At 38.3% G+C, this 21,473-nt stretch overlaps 2 protein-coding genes across 10 annotated transcripts in view; one reads left to right on the top strand and one right to left on the bottom strand.

The window, feature by feature from the left end:
- The window catches only part of SEC62 (SEC62 homolog, preprotein translocation factor), a 28,984-nt gene extending 19,339 nt beyond the window's left edge, over nt 1-9,645 (bottom strand). The window contains exons 1-2 of the mRNA XM_082459021.1: nt 9,572-9,645; nt 694-802 (exon numbers count right to left, since the gene is read on the bottom strand). Of these exons, the coding sequence (XP_082315147.1) occupies nt 694-802; nt 9,572-9,607 (145 nt within the window). The 5' untranslated portion in view covers nt 9,608-9,645. The remainder of the gene's footprint in view (nt 1-693; nt 803-9,571) is intronic.
- LOC309659362 (uncharacterized protein) overlaps nt 1,251-21,473 on the top strand; it is a 78,088-nt gene continuing 57,865 nt past the window's right edge. For 3 of the 9 annotated variants that reach the window (XM_082459068.1, XM_082459066.1, XM_082459069.1), the window contains exons 1-2: nt 1,251-9,642; nt 15,545-18,519. In XM_082459068.1, the coding sequence (XP_082315194.1) occupies nt 9,214-9,642; nt 15,545-15,556 (441 nt within the window). In that variant the 5' untranslated portion in view covers nt 1,251-9,213 and the 3' untranslated portion in view covers nt 15,557-18,519. The remainder of the gene's footprint in view (nt 9,643-15,544; nt 18,520-21,473) is intronic. The other 6 variants (XM_082459072.1, XM_082459073.1, XM_082459071.1 and 3 more) reach the window with 5 other exon arrangements.

The raw sequence follows: 21,473 nt of genomic DNA, 5'->3' as shown, positions 1-21,473 counted from the left end.
CTCTACCACAGTAATAGAAATTCTGTCACCAAGCTTTATTGTAACCCACCGAGGAATAAGCTCTGTGAAACGAGCTACTGTCACTGGAAGAAGCTAAATATATGAGATGTGAAAAAAACAGCATGTCTATTTTTATAAACTTTTAAGGACTATCAAAATCATTAATCATAACACTGAAGAGAAGATAAATAAATTTCTTCCCAATAATGGTAATTCAACCTTAATTGATCAGACAGGCAAACTCAACAACTATTGATTTATAAGCTATGGGGCAATATTACAGATAATATTAGCTTATTATGAAGTTGTTTCGATTATGTGAAGAACAAACACTCCTAAGTTGGTTCTGACACACTTGTTTCACACTGAATTCTATGCCAGAGTTTTACAAAGAGTATCGTTAAGTACATGTACTATCTGAATAATAAGTGTTAGTACTGAAAATAAATGTTAGTACTGAAAATAAATCCTATTTTAAAAATTTCCAAGAAACGTTACTAAAAAGCACTTTCTTTTATTTGTATTGACATTTTCAATCATAAAAGGAAAGAAGAGGATAATCAATTGTCATATGCTCATCACCTAGCTTCACCAATCATGCTTGGAGAGCATTTAAAAAATATCTACCTATCCCCAAATTAGGTATCTTCATAAGATATGTACACAAATATAATTTTATTGATGTAATCCTACCAATAAAATAATCAACCCGGTGACCCATCATATTGGTGGACTTTGTTGGACAGTTGAATCGAAGAAACTTGGCTACAGCCTTCTCTTCTTTAGATGGTTCACCAACTTCCTGCAAAGTAAGAATATTAATTTAACGTAATCATTTACTTATGACATTGATACACTGAAGAATAATTTACAGATCTCTTCTGAAAATCTTTTTAAGTTTACTACAGGCCTTTCTTTCAAGCTTTTTCTGGAGCAGACCTGGTAATGTATACAGAAGACAGAATGGAGATTTTTAAAATCACGTTTTTCAAATACAAGTTGATAGGGCCCAAACCTGTCTGCCTCTTGGCCTCAGCTACAAGGCATTTATTTTCAGTTGTTTTTCCAGTATGGTAATCATTTTGTACCAGTTCACCTTCACTCTTGCCTGGTCTCTTTTTATTTTTTTAAAAAAATTTTTATTGATTTATTTGTTTTTGTTGTTGTTTGTTTGTTTCTAGCCTTTTTTAAAAAAAATTATTTATTTATTTCTGGCTGTGTTGGGTCTTCGTTTCTGTGCGAGGGGCTTTCTCCAGTTGCGGCGAGTGGGGGCCACTCTTCATCGCGGTGCGCGGGCCTCACACTATCGTGGCCTCTCGTTGCGGAGCACAGGCTCCAGACGCGCAGGCTCAGTAGTTGTGGTGCACAGGCCTAGTTGCTCCGCGGCATGTGGGATCTTCCCAGACCAGGGCTCGAACCCATGTGCCCTGCATCGGCAGGCAGATTCTCAACCACTGCGCCACCACGGAAGCCCACCTGGTCTCTTTTTAAAAGCCGTAAGGCAATAATTCAAAACTTTAAGAGGTTGTCAATAGTGAGTGCCCAAATGTCAAAGTAAGTAGAAACAGGTGCCATAAATAAATGTTAAATAACAGCCTAAGCCATGTACCTTGAACAATGGACAACAGATTGCAGGAGGAGTTCTCAAATTAACCAAAGACAGCTGTCCCAGTGTGGTCCCAGATACAAACTACTATCAGAGATGCTGAAGATTTGTATTCCCTTCCCTTTCCCCTGTGGTTACAGATTCTAGATACTGTCAGGGAATCTTTTCTCACCTTGCCTTTCTTCTTTTCTTTCTGAACGGGGTAAAGCAAAAATAAAAATGCAATAGACAAATAAATTACAATCTCATTTAAGAACTGATTAATGGAAGGGCACAAAGAGTTTTGGAAAGGCTGCTTTAATCCTTCCTTGTTTTCTTTTTTCCATTCCCTCCTCCAAACTTTCTACCACCTTCATTGTTTATCATTCCCCATCTTGCTTTTATTTCCTTACATTCTGAACTTATGTTCCTGTATACTTATTCTCCCCACTCATATACTGAAGAAAATGAGGTCAGTCTATGTTTGCATATATCTTTTATATATATACTTTTAGTTGTCTTATTGCTGTAAGCTATCATAATAAAAGTACTATCTTTAATTACATGTTTAAGCACAGTACATAGAGCACTCAAGCAATATTTCTAGCAATATACAATTTAAATGTGAATGATTTCAGGAAGGTCTATTTCTTAAGATGAATAAAGTGCCAAATAATAGTAAAGAATTATCTGCCAAGAATCTAGTCTGCTGAGAAAAATTAATGCTGAAGACAGTTATGTTTTAGGCAAGACATTCTAATAACACAAAACAGGAAAAATAAACTCTCTAAATCATCTATCTTTACGTCAGTTTTCCCACAAATTTCAAGTTAGTTTGCATTCAGTTATGTTTGTTGAAAATAAGGGACAACTAACAAATCAAAGTTTCAGCTTTAATTTTATTCTGAAGAGGAGTAATTTGTGAGATGAAGTGAAAATCTGTGTCGTGGTTGCTGGGTCACCTGGCAGCTACTTCTCCTATTTCCTTCTTTGCACTTCCCAACTTCTCTACTTCCAACAGCCAATTAACAGTGCATGATTCTTATACTCTCGTACTACCCCATTTGTGGGTTACTATTTGTGACAATAAAAATTAAAAGCCTGCACAACATTGTATATCAACTATACTCCAATATACAATAAAAATTTTAAAAAAGAAAAAAAAAAGCCCAAACCATTCAATCCAAATGAAGACTATAGTAAAAACCAAATATTTATGTGAATAAAAAAGCTTTAGTTTTATATATAAAAACACATATCACAAAAAAATAGAATCTTAAAAAACTGTAAATTCAAAATTTAACACTCCAAGTTCAGTAACATCTACAATGTTCATAATTATTTAATCAGGGTCCTAGTCACAAAATATAGTTTCTGACAAACTAAAAAGTAAAAATTCTATATTTCAGTTTTTGAAATCACACTAAAATTATTAACATATATGTTAGTATATGTTAAACGATAGCATTTAATTACGTCTGTGTAACGCACTGCATTTCTAGGAGCCTTATCTATTAGTAAATAATATCCTATATATTCACGTACAGCCAAAAAAGTAATACTATATAAATAGTTGGAAATAATGAGATACTATAATTGGCTTTATAGAAACCAATTCTATTTTATAATCACACCCATATATGTTCAATTTTTCCCTCAGTTGATACAACTGTTGCCAATTTAAAGATTTATCCAATTAACTGATAACTTGTAACTGGGATATGCTTGATTAAAAATGGTATGTGGGGGAGAAGTCTCAATAAACATAAATTGTTCAAATACATACTTACTGAGTGTTTACCCTATAATAACTTTGGGTGCTACTTTTAATACCAAAAATTTGTTAAGGCATGATACCTACACTGTTACAACCTTCCAAAACAACAACTATTATTTTCCAAAATGAGTGGTAGAAAAAATATTTTAGGAGTACAAAAGGAGTGAGATTATCAATGTGGATGAGAATAGCTATGAAAGACCTCTTGGAAGAGGGACCTGGATTTTGAAAGATGAACAAATTTGGGATAAGCTGAATGAACAGCATAAAAATACTGTGGCTAAAAGAGCATAAAATTTGGCTCTAGTAGAGACAAGTTAAGAATTGTGAGGTTAAGTATGTATAATAGGGCCAAACAGTATTCAAGGCAGTCTAAGAAATTTCAAATTTACTCCTTAAGTCACAGAAACTAGTTTTTGAATAGAAGGAGGACATAATGAGAAAAAAAAATGACTTAGACACTATTTTGGAGCCTGTATGTAGAATGAACTGGGGGAAAAAAGCACAAGGCAGGGAAACTACTTAGTATTCAAGTAAGATGTGATGTGATATTACTAGGAATGGGAAGGATTTTGACATTTGAAACATTTCAAATGTAGGATAGGACTCAATGATAAAAGATGAATGAAATGGCTTAGTAAAAGATGTTAGATTTCTAATTTGATCAACTGAAAGGACAGTTTTTCAATTAAAAGAAATTTGGGAGGAAGGTGATTCTGGGGGAAAAACAATCACATCAACTTTAGGCATGACAAGTCTACACTCATACTAACACTCAAACAACTTACTGAACACAGGCACACAGGTACTAATCTACTGATTGTTGATAAGAGGCATCAGACGTAAAATCTATTAGAATACCCAAGAAACTGAAAAGTCAGTTCTATTATGATATAATAGGGAATCTGATAATACATGAATCCACATCTTAAAATCTCATTTTAACAATTAACTTCAAGTTCACCAAACTCTTTTCCACAACTGCAAAAACAGACTCAAGTATTCTATTTGCATTCCCTTCCCCTCCTTGGTAAAGGCACTACAAATCAAGAATGAAGAGAACAGACCCACAAAACATGGACTTGGATAATCTCTCCCAACCAGACACAGAGTTACTTATTCATTGATACTTTCTTAAAGTATCAGTTAACTTCCCTTAAACATCTGACTAGAAAAGTAGTGAATTCTATCAACATATTGGTACAACAGAACTGATTCCTTCCTTGCTCCTCCTTCAAGTTCAAATCCTTAAAAAGTTTCTATTATCCTCTGTGAAATATTATGAAATATTCATTATACCACATATAAGTCATACATACTGTAGACTGCCTCTAACAGTACAGGATTTGTGCCATCTGCTGGGGCTTTAAAGCCAGAAAGAAAGATTGCTACAGAAGAGCACCAAGAGAATATGACCTGGGGAAGCTAGTAATATAGAAGAGCCTGCCAAGGAATCTTCATTCTCACTGCTCCCCTGCTGCAGGCTAAAACAGTCTTATCCTCTTCCTGTTTATACATTAGACTATAGTACCTCCCCTCTTTGTTCCCTTTTGATGTGAAGAAATCTTCAGAATATTTTCCTAACTTTTCTAGAAACCTTCTGACAAAAAGTGAAGGCCTTTTGCGAATAGCATCACCCACTAATAAAGAGAAACCAGCTCATCAAGCCTTGAATGAAGAGAACTTTGTAGCTCAATGAATGAGCTCAAATGTCTTAGAATGAGGAAGCAAAGAACCAGTACGTTTTGAGGCTGGACTGCCAACCCAAACACCAAGATGCCGGGTGTTGCAACTCTTAATCCAAAATTACAAAAATTGAAAGTTTGGGTAGAACTTTCTTTTTAAATTATTTAACAAATACTATTTTTATTTTAGAATACTTCAACACTCAAATACTACAATGAAACTGGGGTTACCATTTCTAACTATATATTATTTTTGGTACTTAAGATAATCTTTTTGAGAAAAAAAATATTAGATCGAGTCAGTAAGCCATGGACTTCAATCTTACAGAATTTTTGACTTAGAATTTTTTTTCCCCATCCTCCCACCCCCAAAACGACTAGAATTTTTTAAAATTGCTATATTCAATAGAAATAAGCTTAGGTAATAAATAGGCTTGTTGAATGAATTGAGCAAAAGAAAAAGATTAGTTCATCAACTGTCAATTTGTATCTTTATACAAACAGTATAAAATATTTGTGAAAATACAAATAGGTTAACAGGTTAAAATCTGAAAGCTGGAGGAGATCTTAGATATATCATTTGCTTAAAGTCACACAGTATGTTACTAATAGAGCTTTACAAGAGTCTCTGTATCTTGACTTGGGCAGTGCCCTTCTAAAATCCCCCACCCCCTGCCATTGTAAGCCCTTCATTAAGCCTCTGGGGGGAGTTTTCACTTAGGACTGGCTTCCTGGGTTCCATCTCTTTCCTTCAGAAAGTCCCAGAGTCAGAGCACATAATCCTAAACTTTCCCTTTTCTGAAATTAAGCATATTGGTTCGTAATAAGTCAGGGTTTTACTGACAGGGAGACAGATGGGTGCAACAAAGTTAATTGAGATGCAGGTATTATAAAATTTCTAGGAATGAATAAGCCATTTCAATGTCCCAAAACTCAACTAGATACCTTACACATAAGCAGAATACTAAATGGGATGAGTCTCTTAAGCAGGGACAAGTCTCGTTAAGTCTTTGTTGTACAATTTAATATAAAGATTGCAAGATTAAAGTAAGTCAAAACAATTTATTTTTATTTTTTATTTTATCAATGGTGCGGTAGAATGAACATTCAACTGGAATTAGAAGACTTGGTCTAAATCTGGTTTTACTATCTTGATGAGTGACCCTGGGTCAAGCCACACAACCTCAGTGAACCTCAGTGTATCTGTAAAATGATGTTAATGGTTTAGATCAATATGTTTTATACCTAGTAATACTTTTAGATCTAGGTCCTAAAAGTAGCTTAAGGATGAGGAATAATGGTAGTGAAGTAGTGGGGTACTGAGGTGATAGGGCTTTGGGCCCACCCCTCTGCTTTTACATAAGAGCTGCATTTGTGCAAAAGGATTCCAAAAACCCCTACTATTTGAAAATCGTTTTCAACTCTAAAATTTTATGGTACTAGGATTCTCAATTAACCCTTCTAGTAAGCAGCACTTTGTTAACCTATAAGCACTGATTTTAATGTTCTTAAAAACTTACATAATTGCATTTCTCAGAAAACTTACAATTATTTACTTTCAAATGTTTTATTAATTTGAATTGAGATCACTCTCACTTGAGAATCTCAATCATGAAAACTTTGCAATATAACGTCAGTGAACACGTAGCTCACTTTTGGTTTTCAGTGACCAGTAAAATGAACCCAAGAAGGAAATGTGACAAAATAGTCTTCTTGCTTCCAACTTTGATGGAATACCAGAATCTAAAATTAGGCTACATTAGAAAAAGCATACAGGGCTTCCCTGGTGGCGCAATGGTTGAGAATCCGCCTGCTGATGCAGGGGACATGGTTCGAGCCCTGGTCCGGGAAGATCCCACATGCCGCAGAGCAACTAAGCCCGCGTGCCACAACTACTGAGCCTGTGAGCCACAACTACTGAAGCCTGCACACCTAGAGCCCATGCTCCGCAACGAGAAGCCACCACAATGAGAAGCCCGCGCACCACAATGAAGAGTAGCCCCCGCTCACCGCTAGAGAAAGCCCGCGCGCAGCAACGAAGACCCAACGCAGCCAAAAATAAATAAAATAAATTAAAAAAAAAAAAAAAGAAAAAGCATACAAATTAACTACGTTTTAAAACCCTGAACTTGTTTGTTTGTATCAATCATTTCCCCCAATATACAAATTACAATTCAAGGTCAGTAAATCTACTAAACATAAAAATCTTTTCTAAACATGAAACATCAAGTAGCAACAGGAAACTGAGTTAATATTACAGATCTTTTTGCCCAGAGTCTCACAATAGAATTTTTTCTGTAACTTCAACTCTGAACTTGGTCATTACGTTTGATCTTTTTGTCTAAAGTAATGCCAATATTATAGAGTTTCTGGTTCTCTGGAGGGAAAAAAACCAAGGAATTTTATAAGATATTGTACACTTTTATTAATTTGTTGACACTGCACAGTAGTAGTCCAGGTAGCACTCCCAAGATCTCCACAACATTTTACATAGCACAGCTATGTAGAGAACTTGGAGGAGGTGAAAAATGTTATCTATTTTCACTTAGCAGTATACCAACTTGATTTTTAACAATCAGATCCTCACTTATCTAATCCTCAACTAAACAACAGTAAGTAAATAGCCATTCTTTACGGAACTCACAACTCAAAGGTTTATTTACTGAATAGATAACTGTTAATCTTTCTTCAGCATATCAGAGTGCTTAACAAAAACCAAAACAAATTATCCTAAAGCCTTCATCCTTGGGGAAGGGGAAAAAGGAGTTATGTGCTAAGCACTCTTTTAATAGCTTTTATAACCTTTAATAACAAGTCACCCACGCACCTATTTTTCCCACAACAACCCAATGAGGATATTTAAGGTAAATATTCCTTCTTATGGATTTGGAAATAGAGGAAAAAAGTTAAGTAACTTGACCAAAGTTACACGGCCAATAATTATTGACACTGGGGTACAAACAGGCACAAATTTTAGCTCCCAGTCACTACCACTACTATACAGGTTTTTAAATCTATCTTTCTGCTTAATATGAGATCACAATTGAAATAGAGCAGCTACTCAAAGTGAATTAGGATCACCTTTACAACAATATTAAAGAACAGTTGAAACTGTAAAAACAATGTTTATTTAAGGCCATAAAATGTACCATGTGTGTAAATATAAGTCCAGTAAGTCCTAATTTGACAACTTCAATACAAATTCTAATAAAAGTATATTTTGTATCCATACCTGACCAATAACACTAAATTTTGAAAGACTAGAAATAGTATAATTAGAAACTTCTTCCATAATAACCTTAAACCTTGGTTTTATGACCTGTCTGAACTTGGGGGGCAATTGTCTCTGGTCCCCTTCTGCACTCTTTTTGAAACTACTTTCTTATTTCTGCCTAATTCTAAAATTCCAAATTTACTGATCACTGGCATCGTTTTTTCCCTAGCACTTCAAAGTTTTCAGGAGAATTTTAACTTGCATAGCTCAAATCACCTGTGGTGTCAGTCAGTTAAGTGATAAAAATGGGGGAAAAAACATTAGAAAGTCATCTAAGCAATGAAATAGTAAGGAACAGAAAGACAATGACGAGTGTAACAATTTGTGATTAGTATATTAACAGTTTACAACACGCCATCAATTTATGACGACATATGAAGGTTTCTAGGCACAGGAGCTAATAAAGAGACAACAAAACATCCTGAGTCTAAGATGTTCCCCATATTTAATCCTCTCGGCAAAGAGCAAGAACAACAGGGGGAAAATTGCAAGGAAGAAATACACAGATGACATGCATGTGGAATGAGGGAGGGATGCTATGTAGGTTATGAGGATGACACACTGGCATGTGAAAGGTCTCTGGGCGGGACCCGCTCGTTGCAGTACCAAGGGAGTTTTGTTTATTTACACTGTGTCGCTGAAAGAAAGCCGGAAAGCTTCAGTTGGACGCTTAAGTTAATAACTGTGAGGAGAAAGGAGGCTGCACGCAAACGAACATCTGGATACGCAGATCGCCGCCTGGGCCCCTGGGGCAGCTGACCAAACCCCGATCACTCCCCCCTCCTACGGTCCTTCAATCTGCGCACAAAGAACGGGCAGCTTTAGGTCAGTCCTCCGCCTCCTTCTACCCTAATTATCGCGGCCTTGATTTCGGGACAGCTAAGGCGAAAGGATGGCGTGGAGAAGGGAGGGAAGGAGCCCGGGGAGGGTCGGTGTCTGCGCTCGGAGGGCGCGGACCTCCCAGCACAGGCCCAGGCCGGCAACGCCGCCGCCGCCGCCACCGCCACCGCCACCCTGCGCTGGTGGCCGCTCCTCCCGCCTTCCGCCGCTGCCCCAGCACCTCCGCCTCAGTCTCCGCCGTCGCCAACACCGCCCTTCCTCAGGCCCCTCACAACGACTCAGCCCGCAACCGGCGACCTCGCGGGGGAACCCCACCCCACCTCGTCCTCGATTTCGCCCGCCCTTCCCGGGAGCTTTCCCTGCGTCTTCCACTTCCGAGAGTCCCCTATCCCAGGACTCGGCTTTGCTACCTGAATCCGCTTCTTGTGTCGCCTGCGTTCCGCCATGTTGGCCGCTCCGCCCGGTTCCCTCTGACGTGGAGGTAGGCGGGGGCAGCCGAAACATCGCGAGAGCGCGCCTCGGGGCTGTTATGTAACCTACCGGCTAGCGCCGGAGTGGGGAGGCTGGCGAGAGGCCGGTACGAGGAGGGCTCGGCGGGTGTTGGCTGCGCTTTCTCTCCCCTCTTTCCTTGGCTCCTTTTGTTGCAGGAACTGGAAATCGCTGGGACCAGAAGGAAGTTGAGAAGTGGATCAAAGAACAGGAGGACTGGAAAGAGTCCTTGGTTCTCAAACCTGACTGGGCATCTGAATCACCTGGGAAGCTATTAAAATACAGATTCCGGGGACCCCACGCCCCTCGGAGTCAGTAGGTTTGGGGTGGAGCCTTTTACAGAGGATTTCCTGAGACCTATGGAATTCTAGACATCTCTAACTGTGGCACTTCTTTTCTTGCCAGTGAGCCCTGCATCATCTATTCCCCACGTGTAAATTCTCCTAATCCCATTTTGAAGATGGGAAAGCCGAGACAGCTGAGGTGCAGCGATATGAACAGATTTATCTAAGGCTCCACAGTTGGTAGATGGCACAGACGAGACCTAAGCCAAATTATCTCCCCGTACAATATAGGGGGTAGTCGGGCTCATCTGAAACAAACTTTGGATTCCCCATTCCATTCTCCACGTTGCTTCTCGAAACGCACCTTTAGAATCCGAGTCAGAGAGAACTCAGGGAAGTACAAGCAACTAATACGATGAATAAGGAGAGAGATTCTAAGAAGTTGGAATTAAGAAGACTGCAGGGTACTTGGAGTCTGGTGAATTACTATTATAACTATTGTTATTTTAGAGCTACCCAGATCAAAGAGAATGGGCTTAAATTGCTAGTAAGTGTTTTTAGATAGAAATTACCATGACTTTAATGGAGATTTTAAAGCATTTTAAATAATAGAAAATTGGGAATTTACAGAGAAGATGAAGGAAATAAAAATCCCTAACGCTACCGTCCAAAGATCTGTTAACAGTTTATTTTCTTCTAGTATTTATTCATACTTTGTGTGTATATATTTCCCCCTTTCCCCCTAATTGAGATCATATTGCATAATATGCCTTTTCCACTTAATGTTATGCTGAGCATATATTATATCTTTTAAAAATTCTTCATTTCCCATATATATGTAACCTAATAGCAATTAAATATGTAATTAAGGCAAATAGTGGCATCTTGATGCCTAGTCTTTTATAAAGTAACATAGCTAAAGTTCATTTTTGGACTCTGCAATTCTGCAGTCTGGGGACTGGATCAGCAAGTCATTTGGTTCCTTTTCCTTCTATAATCTACAATCAGGGTGTGTGTAGTCAGAGAGGGGTGAGAAAAAATGATGATTCTTACCAATTAACCCAACACATAATACAGAATATGAAATGTGTTTATTTCCTTCAGTCCTCCCCATCCAAAATTAGGGTAGATCTGTTTTGTACTGTTTTATTCGGAGAACACTGGATTCTCTTCATAGGAAAGCTAGTTTATAAATGAAAATAATATTGCATTTAATAGATGTTGAGTGCCTACTAGATGCAAAATGCTAGGTTAGGACTATGATGGGGAATGAAAGCCCTTCGTGGAAAATAACTACCTCTCTAGCTACTGCCCTACCACCTTTTTCTTCAGAAGAGGTTTAATTTACGCTCCCGTCTCACTGACATTCACTCCTTAGACTACAATTTGGTTTCTACCTCCACCATCCATTAATAATTCATGTGAAATTGTAGCATCTTATTAAGGATTTGACAATATTGACCATGCACTTAATTTGTTCTCCTCCTTTGGCATTCATGATATCAGGTTGTTCCTTCTGATTTCTCTTTGGCTCCTCTCTCTTTACCTAGCTCTTCAATGTTCCTGGCCACCATGTTTCCATTCTCATATTCTTCCCTTCTCCCATGCATTCTGGGGATTCTTATTCATGTTTACAGCTTAATTCCAAAATACTGCATGAATGTTTATTTCTAGTTGTCTTCTGGATATCTCCACTGAATGTCCAACTAGAAATCACCATTCCCCCCCACCCCCACCACAAAACCTGTCTCTTTTACTGTATTTTTAAACTCTGGTAACTGCATCACTGTTCACTTAATCACTCATGCTAGAAACCTTGGAGGTATCTCAACCATGCCAATCAGTAAGCAATCCTGTTGACTCTGCAACTGAGATGTTTGGAATTCTTCCCTTCCTCATCATTCCTATTGCCATTGCTTTGATTAGGTCTTTATTATTTCCTACCTGAAACGTTGTTGCAAAAGCCTGCTAATCGTTCCACCCCAACTCTACCCGCTCTACACTCCAGACCATCCTCCACTCCCTTGTTAACCACCCGCCAGGCACCATTGCTCCCCAGAGTGTACAGCAACATTAAGGATGGCTAATGTTTGCACATATAACCCAAACGTCACGTTTCTGGGTCCTCCCTCCATTTAATATTTATATAAAAATAGCTCAAGCACTCTTCTCATCACCCCATTTATATCTTTGATGGTGGTAGTGGGGAGTCTCTCCTGGCCACTTCTTGCTCTGATTTCCTTATGAATTTGCAATCTCATTCCTGTCACTTGACTTTTATTTCTCACCCAATTGAGGCACATTGCTCCTCTCCCTTTCTTTTGCCAAAGCAAAACTTCTGTTTATCCCTGGACTCTGTCACTTCTTCTCCTTGGGGCTGAAACTCAGAATTTTTCTTGCTATATAGAGTAGAGAATTTGAGGTCTTTGCTCTTTACTGGATTCCTTGGGCTGCATAAATATATAAAAACTCATTACCATGCTCTGCTAAACAAAGGGTTCTCTGATCTGGATCCCCTCGCTTGAGGACTGGTGATTAGGTGGGGACTTGAAAAAGTCAGTTTCCTGGGATCTACCATCCCAGTAAGTGGAATGGAATAGTATATAGAAATGTATTCCCATTGATCAGACTTATCCAAACTGGAAACTGATACATTTAGGTTTTTGTTTTAAATAACACTTTCTCTGGGTCCATCTTGTATGTTAAATATATATGTGTGACTAAACTGAAAAGAAAAAAATTGTAGGGAAGTATAGCAAATAATGCCCAGGCCTTTTGGGGCATTATTTTTATAAAAGCACTTTAAAATATGTTAATTGATAATGTCAGTTACTTAATGCTGTTATCACAAAGAAAAAAAATTTAATATAGATATGTTTAATATAAAATAAAATACAGTAAAGCTAATTTTATTTAAAATTTCAGTTAATGTTTTAAATTGAGTTGATTCTTCAGACTTCCACTCAGGAAACAGCATAAATAAGACAACGAGTATGTTATTGAAAAATGAGGATAAATATTTTGTTTTGAAAAAAGCACAATACATGAATTTTTAGTACGCTAATATTAGACTAAGAACATTTTTAAAAGTCACTTTGACTTTTTAACCGAAATGGTAATTGTTTGGTCATTCCCCTAATTAAGTCCTTGTTAAAATACACAGATTAGTTTCTCTTTTTTTGCACTGAACCCTAACTCATAGAGCAAAGATAAGGAAATCATGAGTACCGTGTATGTGAATGAAGATGGTACTACTAATGTTGCTGTTTGTAAAGACTTAATTAGGGGGATTAGATGCTTCCAAAATCATTGAAAGTTTGCAAGAGCGGGATCAAGCCTGGGCCTGTCAGACCCTGCAGAACTAACCACTCAGGGGAATCTCTACTTTGGAGGAGTGAGGAGTCCACAGTAGCAACGCTGAGTTCAAGAAATTACCAGATAGCTGTGATCAACCTGCCAGGAAGCCAGGATCAGAAGTTGTTGCCAGCACTGCTGCAACTGCCTCTTAACTCCCACAATCAAGGCTGAACACTGGAGCTGTAGAAGAACCCTGTGTCTCCATGACCTTGCTTGCCAGCAAAGTGAAAGCCAGCCGGCAGCAGAAAGATGGCTTCCTCATCACTTTTGTCCTTCTGATATACAACCAGTGCATTGAATTAGAACCAGACTCTAGCTGCAAGGGAGTCTGAGAAATGAAGACTTTAGCTTTCTAGCCTTTGCCATGTGCCAGCTGACCATATCCAACCATCATCTTCTTCCTTAGAATCACCTGGTTTCTAAGAATCACTCCTTTCCTGCTTCATCTTTAGTACTGTGAGATCACACTTCTCCTCCTACTCCCCCATCCTGCCAAATGCCTTTTCATACCCACATGTTTCCTTTTTTTTTCTTCCCCTTCTCACTTGGCAGATCCTTCAAGGGTCAGGAAACCTAACACTTCCACAGTGAAACCTTCCCTGAATTCTTTCTTCAGTAGAATTAGCTGTTCCTTTTTCTGGGTTTCTGCAACATTTCATACAATCAGTGCTATAGTATATATAATTTAACATAGTTTTAATATATTTATATGTAAAATAATTATATACATTATTTATATATATATATAATATATATATAATACAATTTAAACAACAAATAGTATAATTTGTTGTTTTTCTTTCTACCAGACTGTGAACCTTTTAAAGGCAGGTACCATGTCTTATTCTGCTGTTCTCAATATCTAGTCCAGTGCCTGGCTTAGTGTGAATGGGTGTCAATGGAGTAAATAACGAATGATGACAATGACATAGTCCTTATCCTCTGCGGCTTTCGTAAATGGAGAGAAATATACTTACAAGACGGACAAAATTATGTTAAGTCTTCATTATATCCATGACCTCTATTATCTCTATAGTCCTCTATGAAATTAGAAGAAACCGGTTTAATAAGCTTCCCTAGATTTGATGGAGGAAGCACTTCCTTGTGCAAGACGAGAGACTCTAGCTTTCAGTCATTGTGCTTGGTTTCCTGTATAATAGTAGTCTTACCTGAGAACAGAGACGTGTAAGGATCCACCTTCTCAACCTACCTCCAACCCAGCAATTTGAGAGAAAATACAGGGTTTGACAAAGCAAAAAATCCCCCACATTAAAACCTTTTGGACAAGGAAAGAAAGCTAAACCTCATAGGTTATTAATATATCTAGAGCTTGTTTTCTGTCCAAACCCAACATCTATGAAGATGGGAAGAGAGGAGAGGGATGGCAAGGGTGAGAACAGAAGTTCAATTGGCACAGAATTCATGGAACCTGAAGTCAGGAGGGCCAAGAAAACCAGGGCATCTAGACCTGGACCTCACATGCAGATTGGGAGAAAAATCCTAACATTTTTTCTTCTTGTTGATTAAATAAAATTCATATTTTATGTCAAGACAAGAAAAACTTAAACATAAAAATTTTTCTTTGCCTGTTTGGGCCTCCTACCTTCCCTTTAGTGTGTACTGTGGATCTGCATTAACCAGCCCTCCTCAGGAAATAACATTCCTTCTTAATCTTGTAACAAGCATGGGGCTTCCCTGGTGGCGCAGTGGTTAAGAATCTGCCTGCCAATGCAGGGACACGGGTTCGAGCCCTGGTCCAGGAAGATCCCACATGCCGTGGAGCAACTAAGCCCATGCGCCACAACTACTGAGCCTGCACACTAGAGCCCACGAGCCACAACTACTGAGCCCATGTGCCACAACTACTGAAGCCTGTGCGCCTAGAGCCTGTGCTCCGCAACAAGAGAAGCCACCACAATGAGAAGCCCACGCACCACAACGAAGAGTAGCCCCCGCTCACCACAACTAGAGAAAGCCCGTGTGCAGCAACGAAGACCCAATGCAGCCAAAAATAAATTAAAAAAAAACAAAAAACAAAAAAAGTTAGCATGACCACTACTTGCTTTGTATGTGTAGATCTGGATTATGTAAATTGTCAATAGTCATTTGACATATAACCCTTTGTCTCAAAAACTTATATAACTGTGTTTTGATCTCTAATGGGCAGAACAGTCTTCAGAGCTTTCTGAAAGACTGTCTCCTTGGTTATAATCCTCAGTTTGGCTCAAATAAAATTTTCCATTTCTTTTTTAGATCAACTATTGATTAATTTTTTGTTCACATTATATTGGCCTCAGAAAATTTTCAGACAGCACTTGTGCTCAAGAACTGGTCCAGTAATGCTGATTTCTCCGAAATGAAAAGAACAAAAGGCCAGTAAATCTTATGGAGTAGATATGTTAACTTTTAGGTAATTATCTAAATAATCTGGTGGAGGCTGTGGTAATTATGGGTCTACCCCCCATAGTTATTCAATTTTTTTGTATATCTATATAAGAAACTACTAACTATAACATTTTATATTCCTATGTGACATGTAAAATCTTCTGCTTCCCATGACTGCACTTGCCTTTCTTTTTATTCCCCTACAGGTTGCTTCTGAGTTATGCAGGGTCACCCCTACCCCCACTGGAAATGAACTCAGTGCATTTAAAGTGCTATATTTCAGAGCAAACAGCAAAAAAGTACTAGGCTCTTTTCCTAAGGTCTACTTCCTAAGGAGAGGGATTTGGGGGTCTTGATTTTTCATCTGCCAAATGGAAAACTTTCTTCTTCTATACATCCAGGAATTGCTGACCTGAAGATTAGTGAATTTAGTGCTCGGTTGTCATAATAAAACAGTTCCCAGCAGACGTCTATTGATATTGTAACAAGGACAGACCAAGATTATCTAAGTACTCTTACATAAAGTTGCTATACTGAACTTCAACTTTTGGTAATAAAGTATATGCTGAGAGTTTAGAGTGTGATTTTAAGAAATGCCTGAATAATTCTACACATGACTAATCAAAGAAAAAGCTTTCTTGTCTAGTCTTAAACTCAAGAGTGAAGATATTTCTTTTAATTAATATGTATTTTTTACTCTGTCCACAAACCAATATTATAAGTGAATTTTTCTCAACCATGTTTTTTAGAATTTATTTTTAATTTTTTCAACTATTCATTTTGAAATACTTTCAGACTTATGAGAAAGTTGAAAAAAATAGAAGAATTCACATATACTTTTCACCCAGCTTCTACAAATGTTAACATCTTGTGTAACCACAGTACCATTTTCAAAACAGGAAATTAACTTGACAGAGTACTACTAAGTAATCTGCAGACCTTTTCAAATTTTGTCATGTCCTACTACTTTTTTTGCTCAGGATTCAATCCCAGATCTTAGACTGCATTTAGTTTTCATGCTTTGTTAGTCTTTAATCTGGGCCGGTCCTCAGTTTTTCTTTGTCTTTCATGACAATGAAACAGTAGTTTTTCTTTGTCTTTCTTTGACTCTTTGAAGAGTATTGGCCAGTTATTTTGTAAAATGTTGCTCATTTAGGTTTGTCTGATGTTTCCTCATGATTATATTCAGGTTATGAATTTTTGGCAAGAATGTCACAGAAGTGACATCGTGCCCTGCTCAGTACATTCTATCAGGAGGAATATAGTTGATGTGTTCCATCACTGGTGATGCTAACCTTGATCACTTAGTTAAGGTGGCATCTGCCAGGTTTCACTACTGTCAAGTTACAGTTCTTCCCTTTGAAATTAATTAGCATCTAGTAGAGGATACTTTATGTAAATATCCTGCTTTTCATCATACTTTTGCCCACTCATTTTAGCACTCATTAATTATCTTTGCCTGAAATAATTATCTCTGTTGCTAAATGCTGATTTTCTATTGTCAACGTTCCTTCTACATATATTAATTGGGATAATATTGTAAGAAATAGTTTATTCATTCATTTATTATTTGTTTATTTTAACATCTTTATTGGAGTATAATTGCTTTACAATGTTGTGTTAGTTTCTGCTGTATAACAAAGTGAATCAGCTGTACATATACATATATCCCCATATCCCCTCCCTTTTGCGTCTCCCTCCCATCCTCCCTATCCCAACCCTCTAGGTGGGCACAAAGCACTGAGCTGATCTCCCTGTGCTATGCAGCTGCTTCCCACTAGCTATCTATTTTACATTTGGTAGTGTATATATGTCAATGCTACTCTCTCAATCCCAGTTTACCCTTCCCCCTCCTGGTATCCTCAAGTCCATTCTCTATGTCTGCGTCTTTATTCCTGTCCTGCCCCTAGGTTCTTCAGAACATTTTTTTTTTAGATTCCATATATGTTTTAGCATACGGTATTTGTTTTTCTCCTTCTGACTTGCTTCACTCCGTATGACAGACTCTAGGTCCATCCACCTCACTACAAATAACTCAATTTCATTTCTTTTTATGGCTGAGTAATATTCCATTGTATATATGTGCCACATCTTCTTTATCCATTCATCTGTTGATGGACACTTAGGTTGCTTCCATGTCCTGGCTATTGTAAATAGTGCTGCAGTGAACATTGTGGTACATGTCTCTCTTTGAATTATGGTTTTCTCGGGGTATATGCCCAGGAGTGGAACTGCCGGATCATCTGGTAGTTCTATTTTTAGTTTTTAAGGAACCTCCATATTGTTCTGCATAGTGGCTGTATCAAAAAAATCTACAAACAATAAATGCTGGAGAGGGTGTGGAGAAAAGGGAACCCTCTTGCACTATTGGTGGGAATGTAAATTGATACAGCCACTATTTATTTACTTTTAAAATTATCAGTTTGGCTTGACTCTCTAGAGACCAGCAGTTAGGAATGGTTTGTGAATGAGAATTAATATGACCTTTGGGTACTGTAATCTCCATTCCCCCCCCACCCCCCACCCCCCCAAGAACGGCTTCCTTTTGTGATATCTGAGGAGCTGATTTTTTTTTTTTTAATTGGGGCTGATCTGGAAAAGAACTTGTATGGTTTTCTAGAGAGGATCATAGAGAAGATTCATCTCTCACTATGAATCTGTTTGCTTCCATGGATCTGCACTGGGGCTGAACATCTTTCCAAGAAAAAGACCTTGAACTCTGTGAAGGCATACACAACATGTGTGATGGATGTGGTCCTCATGGGGACCAGAGTTTTGGAAGGAACAATGTGGGGCATGAGAGCAATGGGAGCTCCTGATAAGAGAAAAAGGAGCCTCATCTGGTAAGTCAGACCCAAACAGAGTGCTAGCTTCAGAGGAGGTATAGATTTTAGATCACTGATGTAGCACTTACCTCTGCTGTAGAACACAGACCTCTGGCTTTAGTGTGACCCTTGGTAAAAGTCGCTTAGTGTATTAATGAAAATAACTGTGTGTGTGGGATGGGTAAATTAGGACTCTGGGATTAAAATATACATGCTATTACATATAAAATGCATTACCAACAAGGACTTACTGTATAGCACAGGGAACTACACTCATTATCTTGTAATAACCTATAATGGAAAAGAAGCTAAAAAGAATATATATCTAAAAAAGAATATATATATGAAACCAAATCACTTTGCTGTACACCTGAAACTAACACAACATTGTAAATCAGCTGTATTTCAACTTAGAAAAAAAAAAAGTTGTTGAGAGCTGGAATAACAGGCACTCACTTATTGCTGGCAACAGTGTAATATTTTGTTACATGAAAAAAACCCCTCTCAAATGTAGTATGTTAACATTTGCATAAAAAGAGGGTGAAAAAATAGATGTACATTTTTGCTTGTTACAGGAGGGCAATTAGTGGCTGGAGGACAGGGATGGAACAGAGGTTTTTCATGGTTTACCCTCTTGAGCCATGTGACCCTATGCACTACTTTTCTTAAACTAAAAAATTTAAGTTTCAAAAGCAAAAGAAGGAGGAAGAGGAGCAGCATTTATTAGCCAAGGTGGAAGCAGCACTGGCTCCCCACCACGGCAGGGATAGGAGGGCCCAGTGTTAAGCACAACTCCCATTTGGGGGCCACAGCAGTGATAGCTGGGTCAGCAAGGCCTGGCCTAGACCCTAGGAATCAAAGACAACACTTCCAGCCAGGTTTAGCACGGTGGTGCTACACGCATAGGGGCAGAATGTCCCAAGCTAGAGGAAATGAGTAAGAATTGAGTGCATTTCACCTGTATTAGGAATGAACAAACTTGTTCCGATTGATCATTTGGAAAAAGCAAACACTCTGGAGGTGGTGAGTTCCAAAAGCCTCGGTGCGCTTGCATGAACAAACTTCTAGCAGCAGGGTTTTCCAAGTATGGTTCCCTCTGGTCCCCTCCACCATGCTTAACATCCCCTCTGCTTAGGCAGAGTGAAGAGGCACATGTGGGAAGGAGCCCTCAGCATCAGCCAGAACATGCTGGAAACACATCATTTCTTAAATGCTCTCAGGAATTGGGATGGGGTTTTAAAATGGCTCCGAGCTTGACGGGAAGGAATGGGTAGGTGGTGATAGTTCATACGCCCTTTCCACCCAGACACTTGAGTTACTAATCATTTTCCTGTCTCAACCTGTTTTGATATTAGGATTTCTTTTGCTTCAGTTGTCAAGTTCTCTTACCAAACAGAGCTCATTGTTCACAGATCAGTGAAGAGCTATTCTCTGCTTGTAACCTTGGAAATGGGGGGAGGGAGTATTTTGAAAATGACACAACAGAGTGTAAAGCTATGAAACAAGAAAGGGAGCCTCAGACAGAATACAACAATCATCTGAGAATCTGAGAATTAACAAAAGCCACATGTAGAGAGAGGCTTTCATTATTTTCTATTTTTCTTTTTGGTTTTCATGCTTTTGATTTTCCCAATTTAGCCACAGAGAGTGTTTGTGGGCATGGAAAAGCATGTTGGCTGGGTTTCCTATAAGGCTTTCAGTTTTTACAAAACAGGCAAACAAAACCAGATTTTGTCATACTAGCACCTCAAGGCCTAGCACCTGGGTCCTTTCTTCACTAAAAAAAATTTTTAAAATATATACACACAAACATGTATGTATGTTTGGTTGGATGGATGAATAGATAGACATATATAGATAACATAGAGTATTAACTGCTAGGGATCCTATACATCATAGGTCAATGCCTTCATTTCACAGATTAGAAGATGGAGGCTTAAAGAAGTAAAATGAGAAATAAAATGACCAGTTGTAATTCAAACTTACATCTTCTAGCTCCAAGTTAAGGGCTCTCTCACTTGTGAAGCACTCCTTTTAAGGAGGGGTTTTCTAGTGGAGTTAGCAAATACTGTGATTTCTTGATGGTTTCAGGTAAGTCCCAATACCTGGTCCTCCTTTGGCAGGCACATGGGAACAGAGTGGTGCAGGAGTTGCTAGATTAACCTCCAGCAGCATATGAAAAGAAGGAGCTGATTTGGACATTCAGCCATTCATCCTTTTATTGAATACCTCCTCATGCAGGACTGTGTTAGGTTCTGTGAGGAATAAAAGATGAATAAAATTAATGGCGTATAAAGATATTCAAAAGGATATTTATAGTAAAATCCCAGAGAGAGAGGGAGACAAGGAGTGAGTGAGCTTTGCGTATACACCAAAATGTTAACCATGGTCATTCCTAAGAGGGGTAATTAAAGGCTACTCTCTCCCACCTTCTTCTTTCTTTCTTTTTTTGTTAATCTTAAATGTTTACATTCTTCATAATAAACATGCATTGCTTTTGGAATAGGGAAAAAAGTTATTTTTAATTTAAAAAATTGACTAAGACATGCTGTGTGGGTTCTTCAGAGAGCCAAGTGGGCTATGGTTGAAGTGTCCTTGGTGGTCTCTCACTTCCCCCAAAGGTCTGGCTTCTGGGAAGCCCTGGCTGGGTGGGAGCATGGACGAGGAGGGCATTGTTCCTGTATTCCCATGGCCCTATCTTACCCCAGCTACTGCCTCTTGGGCAGCAAGTGCTTTGCATTAATTCTCATTCCTCTTTTGATTGTTATACTTGTCCATGCTAAATAAGGGACAAACTGCTGTCATTGGCATAGCATGGAACAACAGAGACACACTCACTGGTTACCTAAAAAAGAAAGAAATGAAAGAATCAAAAACATTTAAATAATCTTTTCCTAACTTAGAAAGTGTAAAAGATGATTTTTTTTTTTTGAGAGAAAGTCAGCTGTGTTAAACCTCATACAAGTATTTCA

The sequence above is a fragment of the Balaenoptera physalus genome (assembly GCF_965194825.1).
Source record: "Balaenoptera physalus genome assembly, chromosome: 4".
Classification (NCBI taxonomy): Eukaryota; Metazoa; Chordata; class Mammalia; order Artiodactyla; family Balaenopteridae; genus Balaenoptera; species Balaenoptera physalus.
Note: the sequence above shows the minus strand (reverse complement) of the source record. Positions and strands in the feature narration are given on the sequence as shown.